Raw genomic sequence first — 17,576 nt, forward strand, 5'->3', positions numbered from 1 at the left:
GCACCAGACAAGAAAAGAGGAACCAACAGACACTTTGATTCTTCTCTTTAAGTTGTTTCTATTGGTCTTCCATGACATGAATATGAGGTTATAACTCAGTGAACACACTTCATCAATCAATAATAGTGATAAATTCATCAATAACATAGCATCTGTTCTGAACACCTGCCAATGCCATTCACACCCTTTCAAGTGCACAGGAGCGTGTCTAGCGTGGTTTTCCAAACTTTTTTTGCGCACGCCCAGTACACATACCGCGCAGTCAGTGGCTTGAGATTTCTTTAAACAAGCTACGGTTAGTCAGGCAGCAACGAATCGTACAACAGCACATACCGGCTGAGAGACAACTCAAAGCAAGAGAAGGTATAACATCTCACCGCTGTATCAAATGATACAGTTTAATGTACATTACTTGCTTGCTTGTAGAAAGACGGAAAACTGCGGTAGCCGTTTCTAATTTGCCCATCGTGGGTAATTTAGCATCAGCAAACTAGCGAACATTTACTAGTAGAACAATGTCACTGCGATACTTGGTAGCTATTCACGTTTAGTTATCTAGTTAGCTGTTCCCTAAACAGAAAATGAATTGTTGCAGAAAGGGCTATCTGGCCTAAACAAGTGTAACACAATATCAGCTCGCTAGCTACTAACGTACAAGTAGTGAGAAGACGTGCAATGTTAGCCTACCAGACCGCTATGGCTAGTTGGCTACCAAACTAGCTAGCTAACTTGCGCAGTCATTAAGTCAACTTGCTGTGATTTACTTACTCTACTCCGTAGCTAAGTGTAAATCCTCTAAACAAGTGTTGGATATTTGAGATGTAAGCAACCTGCCCTACAGTTGACTTAAACTAGTGAAACGGAAGTATTTTGAATCAGCATCACCATGCCAGAGTACCATGCTAATTTTGCTAGCTAGTTGCTAACGGCACCCCCCCCAAAGTCCTTCCCTAGATTTACTGTGAGTGGGTAAAGTGTCTGACGTAGAGAGAAATAACGAATTTCATTGGAGCACAAAGGTTGTCATTTTAAAAATGGATTCGAAAAATTTGTCGGACGGCAAAGATGGGCTAACATTTGCTAGCATTAGGCCAAAGTATTTGTCAGTAACTGGTGTTTTAGTGATGTATAGCTAGCTAGTATGACTTACTCAATCATATTTTTGATCGGGTGAATATACCATTAGCTTTTTTTTTGCTGTCAAAATATCACTTCATGAATTTGTAGCGAAGACAATCAGTTAATGGTACTAGTCAGTTTAGACCATCACTACCGTTACTATGCCTAATGTATTGATTATGACCATATTTCCAGGTCACCATGGAGCTAAATGATGGAAACCTTCAGACCCTCACAGAATTTATGCGCAAAACTCTGGACCCAGATCCATCCGTAAGACGTCCAGGTATGGGAGCTCAGAGTAGAATGCTTGTTAATTTTAAAATACTCATCCCCTGATCAGTCATAGTAGCAATAAACATATACAATGATATATACTTGGGCATTTATGTACAATTTCCCAGTGCTTGACTGGAATGTTTTTATTTCCCTCTTCCAGCTGAAAAGTTTCTTGAGTCAGTTGAAGGGAACCAGAATTACCCAATATTGCTGCTTACATTGTTGGAGAAATCCCAAGACAATGTGATCCGGGTGTGTGCAGCTGTCACCTTCAAAAATTACATCAAGAGGAACTGGCGCATAGTAAGTTAGTGGTGGTGGCCTGAATATTGGAACAAATGTTATGGGTTGTGCTAGTATTGTTGTCCCAATGTTGGCATGACAAGTGTTACTTTGTATTCTGTCTCTTTCAGATTGAAGATGAACCCAATAAAATCTCAGATCCGGACCGAACCACTATCAAGGCCAACATTGTAAATTTGATGCTGAGCAGCCCTGAACAGATTCAGAAACAGGTATGTCTTCACATGAGTCAAGACCTGTTACCTGTTCATCTACTCTAAATCAAAGTCAGTGGTCTGGTGCTTGTTTTGAGATTCATATAAGGTTCTTGGAATCCATGGGTTCACAATCCTTTAGAATAATACATGTATACAATCAAAAGGGAGATTTGTAGAGATGGTTCAGTTTTTCTGTATTTACTGTTCTTCTACAGTTGAGTGATGCCATCAGCATCATTGGTAGAGAGGACTTCCCTCTGAAGTGGCCGGACCTCCTGACAGAGATGGTGACCCGCTTCCAAAGTGGAGACTTCCACATAATCAATGGAGTGCTCCGGACCGCACACTCACTTTTCAAGAGGTAAACCACCATGAGCATGACACGTGGCCCTCTAATGATAGGTGTCATAGTAAATCATGTCTTTGTGGTTCATTTTGAAAGATATTAACACTGATCATCTGTGTGCCCAGGTATCGACATGAGTTTAAGTCAAATGAGCTATGGCTGGAGATTAAGCTGGTGTTGGACACGTTTGCAAATCCACTGACTGAACTCTTCAAGGTTAGTGGTGGATTGGTTTCAGAGTTAATCAACTCGAACAATTGAAGTGTATTTCAAGTAAAAACAACATGCGTCTGGAAATTGTTGCTTGCCGTCCCTTGCTTTTACTTTGTAGTACCTTACTTATTCAGACATGGGAAGACATTGTCTGCTATTCATGTCTATTGTTTTTTTCAGGCCACCATTGAGCTGTGTCAGACCCATGCGACGGACATCAATGCTTTGAAGATCCTCTTCTCGTCCCTTACTCTGATCTCAAAGCTTTTCTACAGTCTCAACTTTCAGGTGCGTCCCCCCTGCCTCTTACCTGCTTTATGCCCACAAAGACTTACTGTAATTAAATGTGATGCTTTTTCACTGGAGTTATCTCATTCTTCCATCTTTGTCTCTGCCTTCACAGGACCTTCCAGAGTTCTTTGAGGACAACATGGAGACCTGGATGTCTAATTTCCATAACTTGTTGACCTTGGATAACAAGCTACTACAAACAGATGTGAGTGAACCTGGTGATTAACAGCACTTTCACTGTAAGATGTTCAAGTGGCTATTAACCTGTCGGTGCAAGGTGGGACGTTTGCTTCCCACCCTAGTCAACAGCCAGTGGAATCGCGTCGTGCGAAATACAAAACCTCATAAATGCTATAACTTCAATTTCTCAAACATATGACTATTTTGCACCATTTTATAGATACACCTCTCCTGAATCGAACCACGTTGTCCGATTTCAAAAAGGCTTTACAGCAAAAGCAAAACATTAGATTATGTTAGGAGAGTACCCTGCCAAAAAAAATCACACTGCCATTTTCAAAGCAACTAGATGCATCACAAATACCCAAAACACAGCTAAATGCAGCACTAACCTTTGACAATCTTTATCAGAAGACACTCCTAGGACATCATGTTACACAATACATGCATTTTTTGTTGGCTAAAGTTCATATTTATATATAAAAACAGCATTTTACATCGGCACGTGACGTTCAGAAAATATTTCCCCTCAAATGCTTCTGGTGAATCGGCGCTACAATTTACAAAATTACTATTCGAAAACATTGTTAAAATGTAATATTGTCATTCAAAGAATTATAGATTAACATCTCGTGAATGCAACCGCATTGTCAGATTTAAAAATAACTTTACTGGGAAATCACACTTTGCAATAAACGACGTGGTATGCTCAGAAAAATAGGCTAGGCGATACATGTTAGCGCCATCTTGGAACCATCAAAAATACTATTGTAAATATTCCCTTACCTTTGATTATCTTCATCAGAAGGCACTTCCAGGCATCCCAGGTCCACAACAAATGTAGTTTTGTTGGAAAAAGTAAATAATTTATGTCCCAATAGTTCCTTCTTGTTAGCGCGTTCCGAAGGCTACTCATAATGTACTGAAGCGCGGGACTTGTCGTCACGAATGTGCAAAAAAATATATATTTACGTTCGTTCAAACATGTCAAACGTTGTATAACATAAATCTTTAGGGCCTTTTTCAACCAGAGCTTCAATAATATTCAAGGCGGACGATTGCATTGTCTTACTAAACGTTTCGGAACAAAAGGTTTCCCATGGGCGCCCGCATCATAGTAGTAATAGCCCTCCCCCTGTGACCAACTTCCCAAGCCTCTCTTTGGGTCAGTTTCTACCATAGAAGACTCAAACCACTTTGTAAAGACTGTCGACATCTAGTGGAAGCCTTAGGAAGTGCTAAATGATTAATAACTCCCTGTGTGTTTCAATGGCAAAGGTTTGAAGTGATTCCACACATCAGATTTCCTCGTTAGGATTTGTCTCAGGGTTTTGACTGCCATCTGAGTTCTGTTATACTCACAGACACCATTCAAACAGTTTTAGAAACTTTAGAGTGTTTTCTATCCAAATCTACTAATTATATGCATATTCTAGTTACTGGGCAGGAGTAGTAACCAGATTAAATCGGGTACGTTTTTTATCCGGCCGTGCAAATACTGCCCCCTATCCCCAACAAGTTAATGAATCAGTTGATTGAACTTGTGATACGGTCTTGTCTTTTCCTCCCAACAGGATGAAGAGGAGGCAGGTCTTCTGGAGCTGCTCAAGTCTCAGATCTGTGACAACGCTGCTCTGTACGCCCAGAAGTACGATGAAGAATTCCAGCCTTACCTGCCGCGGTTTGTCACCGCTATCTGGAATCTGCTGGTCTCCACTGGCCAGGAGGTCAAGTACGACCTGGTGAGACTGTTGATACATTCATATAGCTTATCAATAGATCATGTTGACCACCTGCTAATACGTTTGCTTGGGGTGGTAGGTAGCCTAGTGGTTAGAGCGTTGGACTAGTAACTGAAAGGTTGCAAGATCGAATCCCCGAGCTGACAAGGTAAAAATCTGTCATTCTGCCCCTGAACAAGGCAGTTAACCCACTGTTCCTAGGCTGTGATTGAAAATAGGAATTTGTTCTTAACTGACTTGCCTAGTTAAATAAATGTAAAAGAAAAAAAATAATAGGTTTGCTCCTTTTATGTTTGTGACGTAGCTTGTGAGCAATGCTATTCAGTTCCTGGCATCTGTGTGTGAAAGGCCCCACTACAAGCATCTGTTTGAGGACCAGAACACACTCACCAGCATCTGTGAGAAGGTCATTGTGCCCAACATGGAGTTCAGAAGTGAGTTTAGACTGAAACAGTATCTTGGGGATGAATGGCTACATGACTATTGTTTCTGCTCTTGCCATTGTACATTAATGGCAGCGATTTGCATAATGGTCTCTGATACTGATACATAGATTTCTGTCTCCAGGTGCTGATGAGGAGGCCTTTGAGGATAACTCTGAGGAATATATCCGAAGAGATCTTGAAGGATCAGGTAATTTTTTTAACTCAACAAGACCAAAATTGAACTGGAGGATTGTTGAAGTAAAGGTGTTCAAGGTAGACTGATATTCACACCTCGGTTCTGTCTCCTTTCTGCAGACATAGACACTCGGCGCAGGGCTGCCTGTGACTTGGTGAGAGGCCTGTGTAAGTTCTTTGAGGGCCCGGTCACAGCCATCTTTTCTGGCTATGTCAACTCCATGCTTGGGGAGTATGCCAAGAACCCAGGGGTGAACTGGAAGCACAAAGACGCTGCCATCTACCTGGTCACATCTCTGGCCTCAAAAGCCCAGACAGCGAAGGTATGATTAGGTCATTATGCCTATTGTATTTGGGTGTGTTTGTGACATCTGATGGGTTACACAGATGAAGTCGGAGGTTTACATACACCTTAGCCAAATACCGTTTTTTACAATTCCTGACATTTAATCCTAGTCAAAATTCCTTATCTAAGGTCAGTTAGGATCACCACTTTATTTTAATAATGTGAAATGTCAGAATAATAGTAGAGAATGATTTATTTCACCTTTTATTTCTTTCATCACATTCCCAGTGGGTCAGAATTGGGTCAAACGTTTTGAGTAGTCTTCCACAAACTTACCACAATAAGTTGTGTGAATTTTGGCCCATTCCTCCTGACAGAGCTGGTGTAACTGAGTCAGGTTTATAGGCCACCTTGCTCGCACACGCTTTTTCATTTCTGCCCACAAATGTTCTATAGGGTTGAGGTCAGGGCTTTGTGATGGCCACTCCAATACCTTGACTTTGTTATCCTTAAGCCATTTTGCCACAACTTTGGAAGTATGCTTGGGGTCATTGTCCATTTGGAAGACCCATTTGCGACCAAGCTTTAACTTCCTGACTGATGTCTTGAGATGTTGCTTCAATATATCCACATTTTCCTCCCTCATGATGCCATCTATTTTGTGAAGTGCACCAGTCATTCCTGCAGCAAAGCACCCCCACAACATGATGCTGCCACCCCCGTGCTTCACGGTTGGGATGGCGTTCTTCGGCTTGCAAGCCTCCCTCCTTTTCCACCAAACATAACGATGGTCATTATGGCCAAACAGTTGTATTTTTGTTTCATCAGACCAGAGGACATTTTTCCAAAAAGTACGATCTTTGTCCACGTGTGCAGTTGCAAACCGCAATCTGGCTTTTTTTATGGCGGTTTTGGAGCAGTGGCTTCTTCCTTGCTGAGCTGCCTTTCAGGTTATGTTGATATAGGACTCGTTTTACTGAAGATATAGATACCTTTGTACCCGTTTCCTCCAGCATCTTCACAAGGTCCTTTGCTGTTGTTGTGGGATTGATTTACACTTTTCGCACCCAAGTACGTTCATCTCTAGGAGACAGAGAGGTATGACGGCTGCGTGGTCCCAAGGTGTTTATACTTGTGTACTATTGTTTGTACAGATGAACATGGTACCTTCAGGCGTTTGGAAATTGCTCCCAAGCATGAACCAGACTTGTGGAGGTCTACAATTTTTTTCTGTGGTCTTGGCTGATTTCTTTTGATTTTCCCATGATGTCAAGCAAGTAGGAACTGAGTTTGAAGGTAGGCCTTGAAATACATCCACAGGTACACCTCCAATTATGAAAATTATGTTTATTAGCCTATCAGAAGCTTCTAAAGCCATGACATCATTTTCTGGAATTTTCCAAGATGTTTAAAGGCACAGTCAACTTAGTGTATGTGAACTTCTGACCCACTGGAATTGTGATACAGTGAAATAATCGGTCTGCAAACAACTGTTGGAAAAGTTACTTGTGTCATGCACAAAGTAGATGTCCTAACCGACTTGCCAAAACTATAGTTTGTTAACAAGAAATTTGGAGTGGTTGAAAAACGAGTTCTAATGATGCCAACCAAAGTATATGTAAACTTCTGACTTCAATTGTAAATATTATTGCAGTAGAGACATTGAGCAAATTACATGGACAAAATGTTTCTTTTTCAGCATGGTATCACGCAAGCTAACGAGTTGGTGAACCTTACAGAATTCTTTGTGAACCACATTCTCATAGACCTCAAATCCCAAAATGGTAAATATAAAGTTGAACTTAGAAACAAAAGATGAATGAATTAACCATCAAAGCTGTGGATTGCTTTATAGCTGCACTTTTATGGAAGATGTTTACTCTGTTCTATTATAGTCAATGAGTTCCCAGTGTTGAAGGCTGATGCCATCAAATATGTCATGATCTTCAGGAGTCAGGTATGATTTTGTTTTCTCTACCCTCTGAAAATTCACTGTCACGAGTTCAGCCCATTTATTAAGGGTTGAAATCAACACTTGCAGGGGCCCATGAATAACCAGTCCTCGGTCCCCTCTTGTCTTCCAGCTGCCCAAAGAGCAGCTGCTGCAGGCTGTCCCTCTGCTGGTGGCCCACCTGCAGGCAGAGAGCACGGTTGAGCACACCTATGCTGCCCATGCACTGGAGAGACTCTTCACCATGAGGGGCCCCAACAACTCCACTCTGTGAGTAGTAACCATCTATACTTAGATAATTAAATAAAGACTTTGTCTTTTCCAACACCACACTACACAAATATAATCAACTATACACCGCATCCATAGTAGTTTGTTTGTTAATAAAACTCTTTGGTCATTACCAATAACCTTAGTTTGTAACTTTTGGTGCCTCATGTCAGAAGTGATTAATCATCTGTCATCATACGTTTCAGTATCACTCCTGCAGAGATGGCCCCCTTCACAGAACAGCTGCTAAACAACCTGTTCAAGGCCCTGGCTCTGCCTGGCTCCTCAGAGAATGAATATATCATGAAAGGTACTTGAGTTTGAGTGTTAAATGCTCTGCTTGTAACTTCTATGGCTTTCACTGTATTTTTAACTATCCGTCCTTTTGCTTAATGTCGTCACGGAGGACCTAATGTCACCTTCCTTTTAAAGTTGCAGACAACGTTTTTCAGTGTGTACTGATCCGTGTCCTCTACCCAGACTTCTCCTTCATTCTCTTCCAGCCATCATGCGCAGCTTCTCCCTCCTGCAGGAGGCCATTGTTTCTTACATCCCCACTCTGATTGGCCAGCTCACTCACAAGCTCCTGCTGGTCAGCAAGGTAGGTCACACACTCATCTCTTGTCTGCATTGCTGTGGATGCATGTACACATGAGCTGACTTGCATTGTCTAAAGGCATCCGGATACATAGGTTTGGTTTTCTCCTTGCAGAACTTGGCTAGGCGTAATTAATGTCTGTGCTCGCATACTCCCTTAAAATACCTTCACTTCAAAACGAGAAATGTTGGCAATATTACGGTTTGTCCCACTTGAGACGCTGTAGCCAGTACACTTCCTAAAAATCGTCTCTAAGTTTATCTAAGATAACTCAAGAAATCTGTGATAGATTGACACTTTTGTCGAGGACATCTTAGTCGTGCAATTTTACATCTAACTAAGATGTTTAGTGCAGTATTTCTCAAGTAGAAAAAAATGCATTAAAAAAGTTGTCTATCGTTGAATGACAAACACTTAATTAACGAATCTCTACTGTTGACCAATCACAGACGAAGGGGCGTGGACTTCGACCACCGAACTTTGACTTGCCTCAAGAAAAACAGCTGGGAATAAATTGCCGAACACCAAAACGTCACAATTTCGCCATAACATACAGTGCCTTCAGAAAGTATTCAGACCCCTTGACTTTTTCCACATTTTGTTACGTTAAAGCCTTATTCTAAAATAAATTAAATCAATAAAAATCGTCAGCTATCTACACACAATACCCCATAATGACAAAGCGAAAACAGGTTTTTATAAATGTTAGCACATTTATAAAAACATGCCTTATTTACAGAAGTATTCAGACCCTTTGCTATAAGACTTGAAATTGAGCTCAGGTGCATCCTGTTTCCATTGATCGTCCTTGAGATGTTTCTGCAACTTGATTGGAGTCCACCTGTGGTAAATTAAATTCATTGGACATGATTTGGAAAGGCACACACCTGTCTATACAAAGCCCCACAGAGCAAAAACCAAGCCATGAGGTCGAAGGAATTGTCCTGTAGAGCTCTGAGACAGGATTGTGTGAGGCACAGATCTGGGGAAGGGTACCAAAACATTTCTGCAGCATTGAAGGTCCCCAAGAACACAGTGGCCTCTATCATTCTTAAATGTAAGAAGTTTGGAACCACCAAGACTCTTCCTAGAGCTGGCTGCCCGGCCAAATTGAACAATCGGGGGAGAAGGGCCTTGGTCAAGGCGGTGACCAAGAACCTGATGGTCACTCTGACAGAGCTCTAGAGTTCCTCTGTGGAGATGGGAGAACCTTCCAGAAGGACAACCATCTCTGCAGTATTCCACCAATCAGGCCTTTATGGAAGAGTGGCCAGATGGAAGCTAGTCCTCAGTAAAAGGCACATTGCCCACTTGGAGTTTGCCAAAAGTCACCTAAAGACTCAGACCATGAGAAACAAGATTCTCTGGTCTGATGAAACCAAGATTGAACTCTGGCCTGAATGCCAAGAGTCACGTCTGGAGGAAATCTGAAATCTGGCACCGTTGATAGTTATAAATCAGGATATTATTAGTATCGTTTTTGACAATATCGCCATACAATTTTTGCGCTACTTGGATGTACCAAGTACAAGAACGCCAGTATTTTTCCTTCATAGCTTGTTCTCCATCTTTTTAAATAGGGAGCCAATTTGTTTTCAGCACTTTTATTTCCGTGACTGTCTCTTGTCCCTCTGCAGCAGATGTATGGTGAGCATTATGTTTGGAACATTGAAACGCAATAAAATCGCAGTATATAATCACAATAAATATCGTATCGGCACGTAAGTGCTGTGATATCGTATCGTGAGGTCCATGGCAATTTCCAGCCCAAGTATTTACCTGTATCATGTTTCTTCCAGAACCCCAGCAAGCCTCACTTTAACCACTACCTGTTTGAGTCCCTGTGCCTGTCCATCCGGATCACCTGCAAGGCCAACACTACCACTGTGGGCAGCTTCGAGGAGGCCCTCTTCCCAGTCTTCACTGAGATCCTACAGAATGATGTACAGGGTATGTGGCTGTACCCTAGAAAGCAGCAGGTTATAGAAGTTCATGTTAAGCATAAGATGCCCGTCTGATTAGAACATGCCTAGGAAACTGAGTAGGTGGATGAAGGGGTTGAAAAGCCATCTTCTGAATCGCATGGATGCAGTGTTGTTGGCAAACTACACATTGCCCTTCTTACATCAGCTGTCCCGCTTCCTGTTGCAGAGTTTGTGCCGTACGTGTTCCAGGTGATGTCTCTGCTTCTGGAGATCCACACCAGCTCCATCCCCAACTCCTACATGGCCCTTTTCCCCCACCTGCTGCAGCCTGTGCTGTGGGAACGCACTGGCAACATTCCCCCTCTGGTGCGCCTGCTTCAGGCCTATCTGGAGAAGGGGGCAGCCACCATAGCCAGCTCTGCTGCTGACAAAATAGTGAGTTACAGCTGGGGGTATGTCAATGGTAAGATGACTCTTACTGTAATAAGAGGGGTAAGATGACTCTTACTGTAATAAGAGGAGTCTAACTGTACTTTTCTGTAACCTACCTGTCTTAATTTACCTGTTGATGCATGCAATTAGTTAGTTGTGGTAATTTGATGTTAAAGTGCTCTCCCTATACAGCCTGGCCTGCTAGGAGTCTTCCAGAAGCTCATAGCCTCCAAGGCCAATGACCACCAAGGTTTCTACCTGATGAACAGTATCATAGAGCACATGCCGACGTGAGTCAACAATCTCCACCTCTGTCTTCTAACGGTGAACTTTGTGTATAGTTGACATGGGGGCTGTATCATGAGTTATTTTGTTCACTCCCTCTCTCTCTCCCTCTCAGGGAGTCCATTGTTCAGTACAGGAAACAGATCTTCATCCTGCTCTTCCAGAGACTGCAGAGCTCCAAAACCACCAAGTTCATCAAGAGTGAGTATAGCTTAAAACAAATGTTGGCATGTTTATTTAAGAAGTACAATTGAAACTGCACCCACATCCTCTTTGTCATGCTAGCATAACAGGAGTGTGTAGGGTTATATTACCCTAGTTTTAGAATGAGCTCTGTGTGATCTCTCAATGCTGCACATTTTCACAGGCCCTCCTATTTTCCACAGGCTTCATGGTGTTTATCAATCTGTATGGTGTCAAGTATGGAGCCATTGCTCTGCAGGAGATTTTTGACAGCATACAGCCAAAGTAAGTATCTCTTGTCAGATTAAATGAGACTGACCTTTGACATGTTTGATTCAGTTTGTCCATTAGTGTCGCCTTGGAGCTGAGTGTGCAGATGACTCATTTACATTGATCTGCATACAAGCCTGTCAGTTGTCCCTTTTGGCTTTTAAAGGCCAACCATGTCCTCGTACTACATTACACACACTAGCCTTCCCTGTGGCTCAGTTGGTAGAGCATGGTGTTTGCAACGCCAGGGTTGTGGGGGTTCGATTCCCACGGGGGGCCAGTAAGAGAAAAAAAAGAAGAAAAAAATGCATGAAATGAAATGTATGCATTCACTACTGTAAGTCGCTCTGGATAAGAGCGTCTGCTAAATGACTAAAATGTAAATGTAAAATGTAAATGTTAGGCTGAGTTTGGAAGTTTTATCATATTCCATATTATAGGCCTTAATGAATGCGATAAGAGATAAAAACCACATGGAGAGGTATTCTCAGTGCTGAGTCCAATTTCTCTTGTAGGATGTTTGGCATGGTGCTGGAGAAGATAGTCATTCCAGAGGTGCAGAAAGTGTCTGGACCAGTGGAGAAGAAGATCTGTGCTGTGGGCATCACCAAGATCCTCACTGAGTGCCCTGCCATGATAGATACTGAGTACACCAAACTCTGGTGAGAAACTGTCCTGGAATATTATTACACTTTGCAGTGTTTTTACTAAATGAATGGCCTGCTAAATTGTTTATTCTTTAGGACCCCCCTGCTTCAGGCCCTGATTGGGCTATTTGAGCTACCAGAGGATGATAGCATCCCTGACGATGAGCACTTCATTGACATAGAGGACACACCCGGTTACCAGACTGCTTTCTCCCAGCTGGCCTTTGCTGGGAAGAAGGAGCACGACCCCATCGGAGAGGTGGTCAGCAACCCCAAGATCCTGCTAGCTCAGTCTCTCCACAAGCTCTCTACTGCATGTCCCGGACGGGTAAGTTGATTTATTGAAATGCACTACTACTAGGCTATATTAGAGGCAGTGGGCCTCTTGACTAAATCACTCCTTATAGCAGGAACATTTGCTAGCTAATGCTAGCTAGCAAATTCTTTATTTTCACGTCCACCTTGTGTTCCAATCTTCTACTCTCATATGATTTAGTCGGTTATTTTAAGCAAAACAACATGGTATAAAAGTTAAGTACCAACTCGGTGTCTTTGTGGTAAGTGTCCGTTCTGAGATTGGATGGTTGGCTCGATACCCGGTCGAGTCCTACCAAAGACTTTAAAATGGCTCCTAATGTCTCTGTTTTGGCACTCAGAATTAATGAGTTGGATAGGGGGTAAGACCTTGCGACAGACTAGTGTTCTTTCAAAGGGGTGTACTTGTACAACAAGCTGCCTCATACTACAGACACTGAAGATGGGTTCCTGTCCTATAGTGCGTTCTGTCTCGGACAAGACTTACTTATAAAAGTTAGGCCCGGCTGACTGAGAGCCAGTCACCCAACAGAGCGTTGAAGGTGCTCTAGCGCAGCATAGACTGTGTGAGCCCCCAGGAATAGCAGAGTGGGGAGTAGTGTACAACATTTTGTCTCCTAGACTGCTAATGCCTCCCTGAATTATTTTTCTTTGGTGAGTACTATATATGCTTTCAGTAGTAGATGTCAACTGAGTGAATCTCTCCTGTTCTCCTCCCATGGCAGGTCCCCTCTATGCTGAGCACCAGCCTGAACGCTGAGGCCCTCCAGTACCTGCAGGGTTACCTCCAGGCTGCCTCTGTACAGCTGGTGTGAAGATGGACACAGAAGCATCCTCACTGACGCATAAGACACCATCACACTGCACAATAACTGGGCACTGTCGCCCATGGACCACACTGGGACTGACTCATCAGGATTGAATGGACAAAACAAAGACTGATCAATTGACTACTCATGGTGGATACTTGGTCAATGGGTCAACATGTTCATCTACGAATTGGGATTTTTAAGGGGTTTTAAATGGTGTTAAAAGAAATGGAAGAGCAATAGTTTTTTGTGGGGGGGTGGGGTTGTCTTTGTCCTTCATTGGCATGCTGTGCAGTTGTGGAAGGCTGGCTTCACCAACACTCAAGTTTGTGAATGTTATGCTTTGATATGACCAAAGTATCTACTTGTTTGTCGATTTTTGCCATAATAACGACCTGTCAATGAACATACATCGACAACCCCGACCAACATCGACAGAACTCTGGAGTTGACTGACTGAATTGGACTTCATGGCTCTTTGCAGAATCAAATGAGAAGTTTTTTTTTTTTCTTTGTCCTTGTTTTTCAATAGTTGGATTTCCTTTGTTTTTAGTCTTATGGAGGACTGGTGGTTATGACCTCAAAATATAGTGCTTAAAATGTTTCTCTGTTGCATGTAGTTGCGCATAGTTGCGTTATGTCTGGTCTTAGTGCAGAAACTGTCAATAAATGTGAGTAAAGAGGATCTTGTATAAAACCTGAGCTGTTTTGCACTTTCAGTGAAAGACATTGTGTACAGCCTCTTGATTAGCCGTGGCATTCAAATAAAAAAAATCACACTTAATACACATTTCCATTTATTTTATTCACATGAATGGCATTTGATGCAGCAGATTGTTACCCTGACAGCCTGTTATGAAGATTTTACAAGTTTATCAAAAAGTGATAACAGCACTTTCTCACCCTTCAGATATCCTGTCAAGGTAAGATTGTTTCAACTGACCCTTTGGTGTGCAGGTAGTGTTGCTATTTGGTGACAAAACCCATTTGGGCAGGAAGGATTGGTCCTATGAGGATTTAGCATGGCTGTTGGTAGAGGCAGCCTTCTGCTCCATTGTCTTGATGAAGGGCAGCATGCACTTGTCACCTCCCATGAAGCGGTACTTCGCAACGTTGGCCTCCCAAGGAAGCAGTCTAAAGACAAATGATGTTGAACTAACTACTTTTTAGTCAAGGAAACATATCCCATGAGTTTCTTTTTTAGTCCCCATCCCCTTGAATAATTAAATACTTACGCTTGTGTAATTCAGGGTACTGTATGTACATAAAGCATAGTATGAAGATCATGTGCTTGTCCACAAGGATGGCAGCCATGGTTGTCTGCACTGTGTCCAGGGGGGAATCAAACCCCGCAGCTCCTTCCTGTAGAGTATGCCAGAGAGCAAAAAGACATGTAGTAGGTTCAATGGCACAGGTCATGGCATCATTGTGGAACTAGATGGCCAACAAGGGTGTCTTACCTCATCTCGCAGCCAGCGAACATGCCAGTGTCGACAATATAAGGACAGATCAGTGTGGTTTTGATGCCGTCCAGGCCCTCTTCTGCCAGAAAACCATGGGTTAATTAAACCCCACCGCCCAAAATTTACTTGGACAGTAGTCCTGAGGGGGGAAAAGGAGATGGTACTACATATGTTGGCCTATAAACAGCACATTACTGATAGGGTTTGCAAAATAACTCTTGTTTGTTCCTCTATGGTGTGGAGCAGCTGAGTAGGGTCGGCTCCAGGCATAAGTGATATTAGGGACCCTGGCTGCTAGAGGGCCCCTGACCCCAAATTATTTTTACAAATTGGGAGGGACTGTTGAGTTAGAATAGTAGAATACACAAGGTGCAAGTTTCAAGTTTGGTTGTGCATCAGCAGTTTTTCTCTTGTTTTGTCAGTCACTGACAGTCAGTCATTTAGCCATGTCAGATAATTTTTAGATTGATAAGTTAGTCTAGCCAGGGGGGCCCAACCAGATCTCGCTAAAGGCATTCCCATTCGGAACAGTTTGTGAATATATTATGACGACATTTGTGACGTTTTTGTTCATTTTGGACTTCGTCAAGGTTTTTTTGGGCTGTTCGTGCACACATAAACATTTCTCAAGGCAAGCCGAAGTTTGGAAGCCGAAGTCTACGCCCCTTCGTCGGTGATTGGTCAACAGTAGGGATTCTTGGATGAAGTGTTTGTTGTCATTTCTTGATAGACAACTCATTTTCATGCACATTTTTCACTTCAGAAATACTGCACCAAACATCCTAGTTTGATTTAAAATCGTGCAACTAAGATATCCTCTGAAAAAAAAGGCCAAAATTAATAGCAAAGTTCTTGAGTTATCTTAGATTGAATTATATTTTGAGGAAGTATATACTGGCTACTGTATTTCAAGATGGACAAACAGTACTATTGGCACTTTTTCTTGTTTGTCAAGCAAAGGTCTTTTCAAGTGAAGGTTGAATGTGTGCGAGCGAGCACACTCGTTCAGTTCGTCTAGCCGAGTTTGGCTAGGCACCAACCGAACAGAAGGGAGTGTCTTTCATAAAGAAGCCTACATGACAAATTGTGTGATCATTCATCTTATCTGATATGGTTTACAACAACCCAACAGACATTTAAAGTACATTTAAGCATGAACAAGTAACCAAGTAATGTCCAGTCCTCCAGTCTCACCTCTACACAGGCAGTGCTGAAAAGCCCCAGGGCACTTACAATTGGGGCAGCAGGTAGCCTAGTGGTTAGAGCATTGGGCCCATAACCAGAAGGTTGCTGTATCGAATCCCTGAGCTGACAAGGTAAGAATCTGTAATTCTGCCCCTGAGCAAGGCAGTTTCCTGGGTGCCAAGGATGTTGATTAAGGCAGCCCCCCCACCTCTCTGATTCAGAGGTGTTGGGGTAAATGTGGAAGACTGAATACATTCAGTTGGACAACTGACTATGTATCCCCCTTTCCCAATGGTCACAATGTGGCCATGGTTCTTAGCTTTCATCTGAGGCAGAAAAATACTTTGTCATTTGTTGAATGGAGGGGTAAAACCAGTTACCCCAAACCCTTGCAGTAACCCTGGGTTACAGTAGGCAAACTGTTTAATACATGTAATTCTGAGGTGGGGTGTCACACATGAAAGAAAGAAACATGTAATAGGATGAATAGGCATTTGTTTTTCTGGAGCTTATCCATTTTTTGAGCGTGGGACTAAGGTAAGAGAGTCAGAGGGTCAAATTTTTGACAGAGGGTCAAATTAAGAAGATTCACATTCCATCATAATTGGTGGTGTGCCATTTTGGATTGCAGGGGTAAGTGAATAAGTCAGAGGTGACATGCATGCCTTGAATTCAAAAGGCATGCATGTCATCAACTGACGTTACGTACTCCACTTTTCACATTTCAGTGCCCAAACATTGTCTGCACAATTACACACAGTGCACAAGTATAATGGTCGAGTTATGGTTTTTGATGCTCTCTGATTTTATTTCTAACACAGGCATTTTATCTGAGCATTTAATGTGAAATGAATGTGGTGCAGGTGATTTCTGTAGTTTCACGCGCATGGCAGTTGACGAGGAGCTTCCTCTCCAGCAGCTCATCAGGACACTCCAGCAGCATTCATCCACTACCACCCTGGTGTTGTTCACCAACATGGTGACATCGCCGACCTCGCGCTGCACCTGCTCAGCTGTCTCTAATATTCAACCAGCGGGAAAGCTTGACCGTGTAGGTGTGCGCCTGGGCCCCCAGTTCCCGGGAAAGCTTGGCATTCTGCTCGTTGGCTGCCGTGTTGCAGTCCCAGAGCTCAAGCTCAACACCCTCTTTGGTAAACTCCAGAGCGAACAACTGACCCAGTGCAAGTCAAGCTTTATTTGTTGTTTTTCCGTGCGATGGTATGGGAAACCATATGCTTTATGGGCAAAAATGAATGGCAACTTATTGCCACTGGACAAACCATATACACAAAAGCAAATACCACCGATTTAGACGGCAGATCGTCCAAAACGTATTGCAAATGGCATATGCCTAATGGACCGTGCAATAAACCAATAATCCTATAGATGGCGCATGCGCTCTACCGTCAGAAACGATATGGCAAATGGACAGCAGGTAATGTCTCAAGGGTGAAATTACAAATTTCAAAAACATCTTTGAAAGTAAGTTTTGCCACCCTTTTCACAATTGTTTTATTCTTTGTCAATGATCCATTACTAAAGAGCAATATAGATATGGTTTTGTCTTATTTTATGCGATTTTGTCCATAAGGCCTATGTTATGTCCATATCAGGCATATAATACTTCAAATGGGAAAAATGTCCTCTTGTCACATTAAATACTCCAA

At 42.5% G+C, this 17,576-nt stretch overlaps 1 protein-coding gene and 1 pseudogene across 2 annotated transcripts; one reads left to right on the top strand and one right to left on the bottom strand.

Moving 5' to 3' along the window:
- The first annotated feature begins 219 nt into the window (after positions 1 to 219).
- LOC106565588 (exportin-2) lies at positions 220 to 14,045 on the top strand. Of its 2 annotated transcripts, none has more exons than XM_014132873.3 (25): positions 220 to 363; positions 1,315 to 1,405; positions 1,559 to 1,701; positions 1,812 to 1,913; positions 2,114 to 2,259; positions 2,370 to 2,460; positions 2,638 to 2,745; positions 2,861 to 2,953; positions 4,503 to 4,670; positions 4,975 to 5,104; positions 5,238 to 5,303; positions 5,411 to 5,613; positions 7,276 to 7,360; positions 7,472 to 7,533; positions 7,661 to 7,797; positions 8,004 to 8,107; positions 8,301 to 8,398; positions 10,195 to 10,345; positions 10,547 to 10,755; positions 10,945 to 11,042; positions 11,153 to 11,238; positions 11,424 to 11,505; positions 12,006 to 12,152; positions 12,234 to 12,465; positions 13,178 to 14,045. In XM_014132873.3, the coding sequence occupies exons 2-25, from the start codon at positions 1,321 to 1,323 to the stop codon at positions 13,265 to 13,267; spliced, it is 2,916 nt and encodes a 971-aa protein (XP_013988348.1). In that variant the 5' UTR covers positions 220 to 363; positions 1,315 to 1,320; the 3' UTR covers positions 13,268 to 14,045. The 2 variants fall into 2 exon arrangements, with proteins under 2 accessions (XP_013988348.1, XP_013988349.1); XM_014132874.3 differs by lacking the exon at positions 220 to 363 and adding an exon at positions 1,055 to 1,170.
- A 175-nt stretch (positions 14,046 to 14,220) lies between these two features.
- On the bottom strand, positions 14,221 to 17,086 carry LOC145859336 (retinol dehydrogenase 10-like; annotated as a pseudogene).
- Positions 17,087 to 17,576: the final 490 nt, after the last annotated feature.

Source organism: Salmo salar, chromosome 12, assembly GCF_965601325.2.
Source record: "Salmo salar chromosome 12, fSalSal1, whole genome shotgun sequence".
Taxonomy (NCBI): domain Eukaryota; kingdom Metazoa; phylum Chordata; class Actinopteri; order Salmoniformes; family Salmonidae; genus Salmo; species Salmo salar.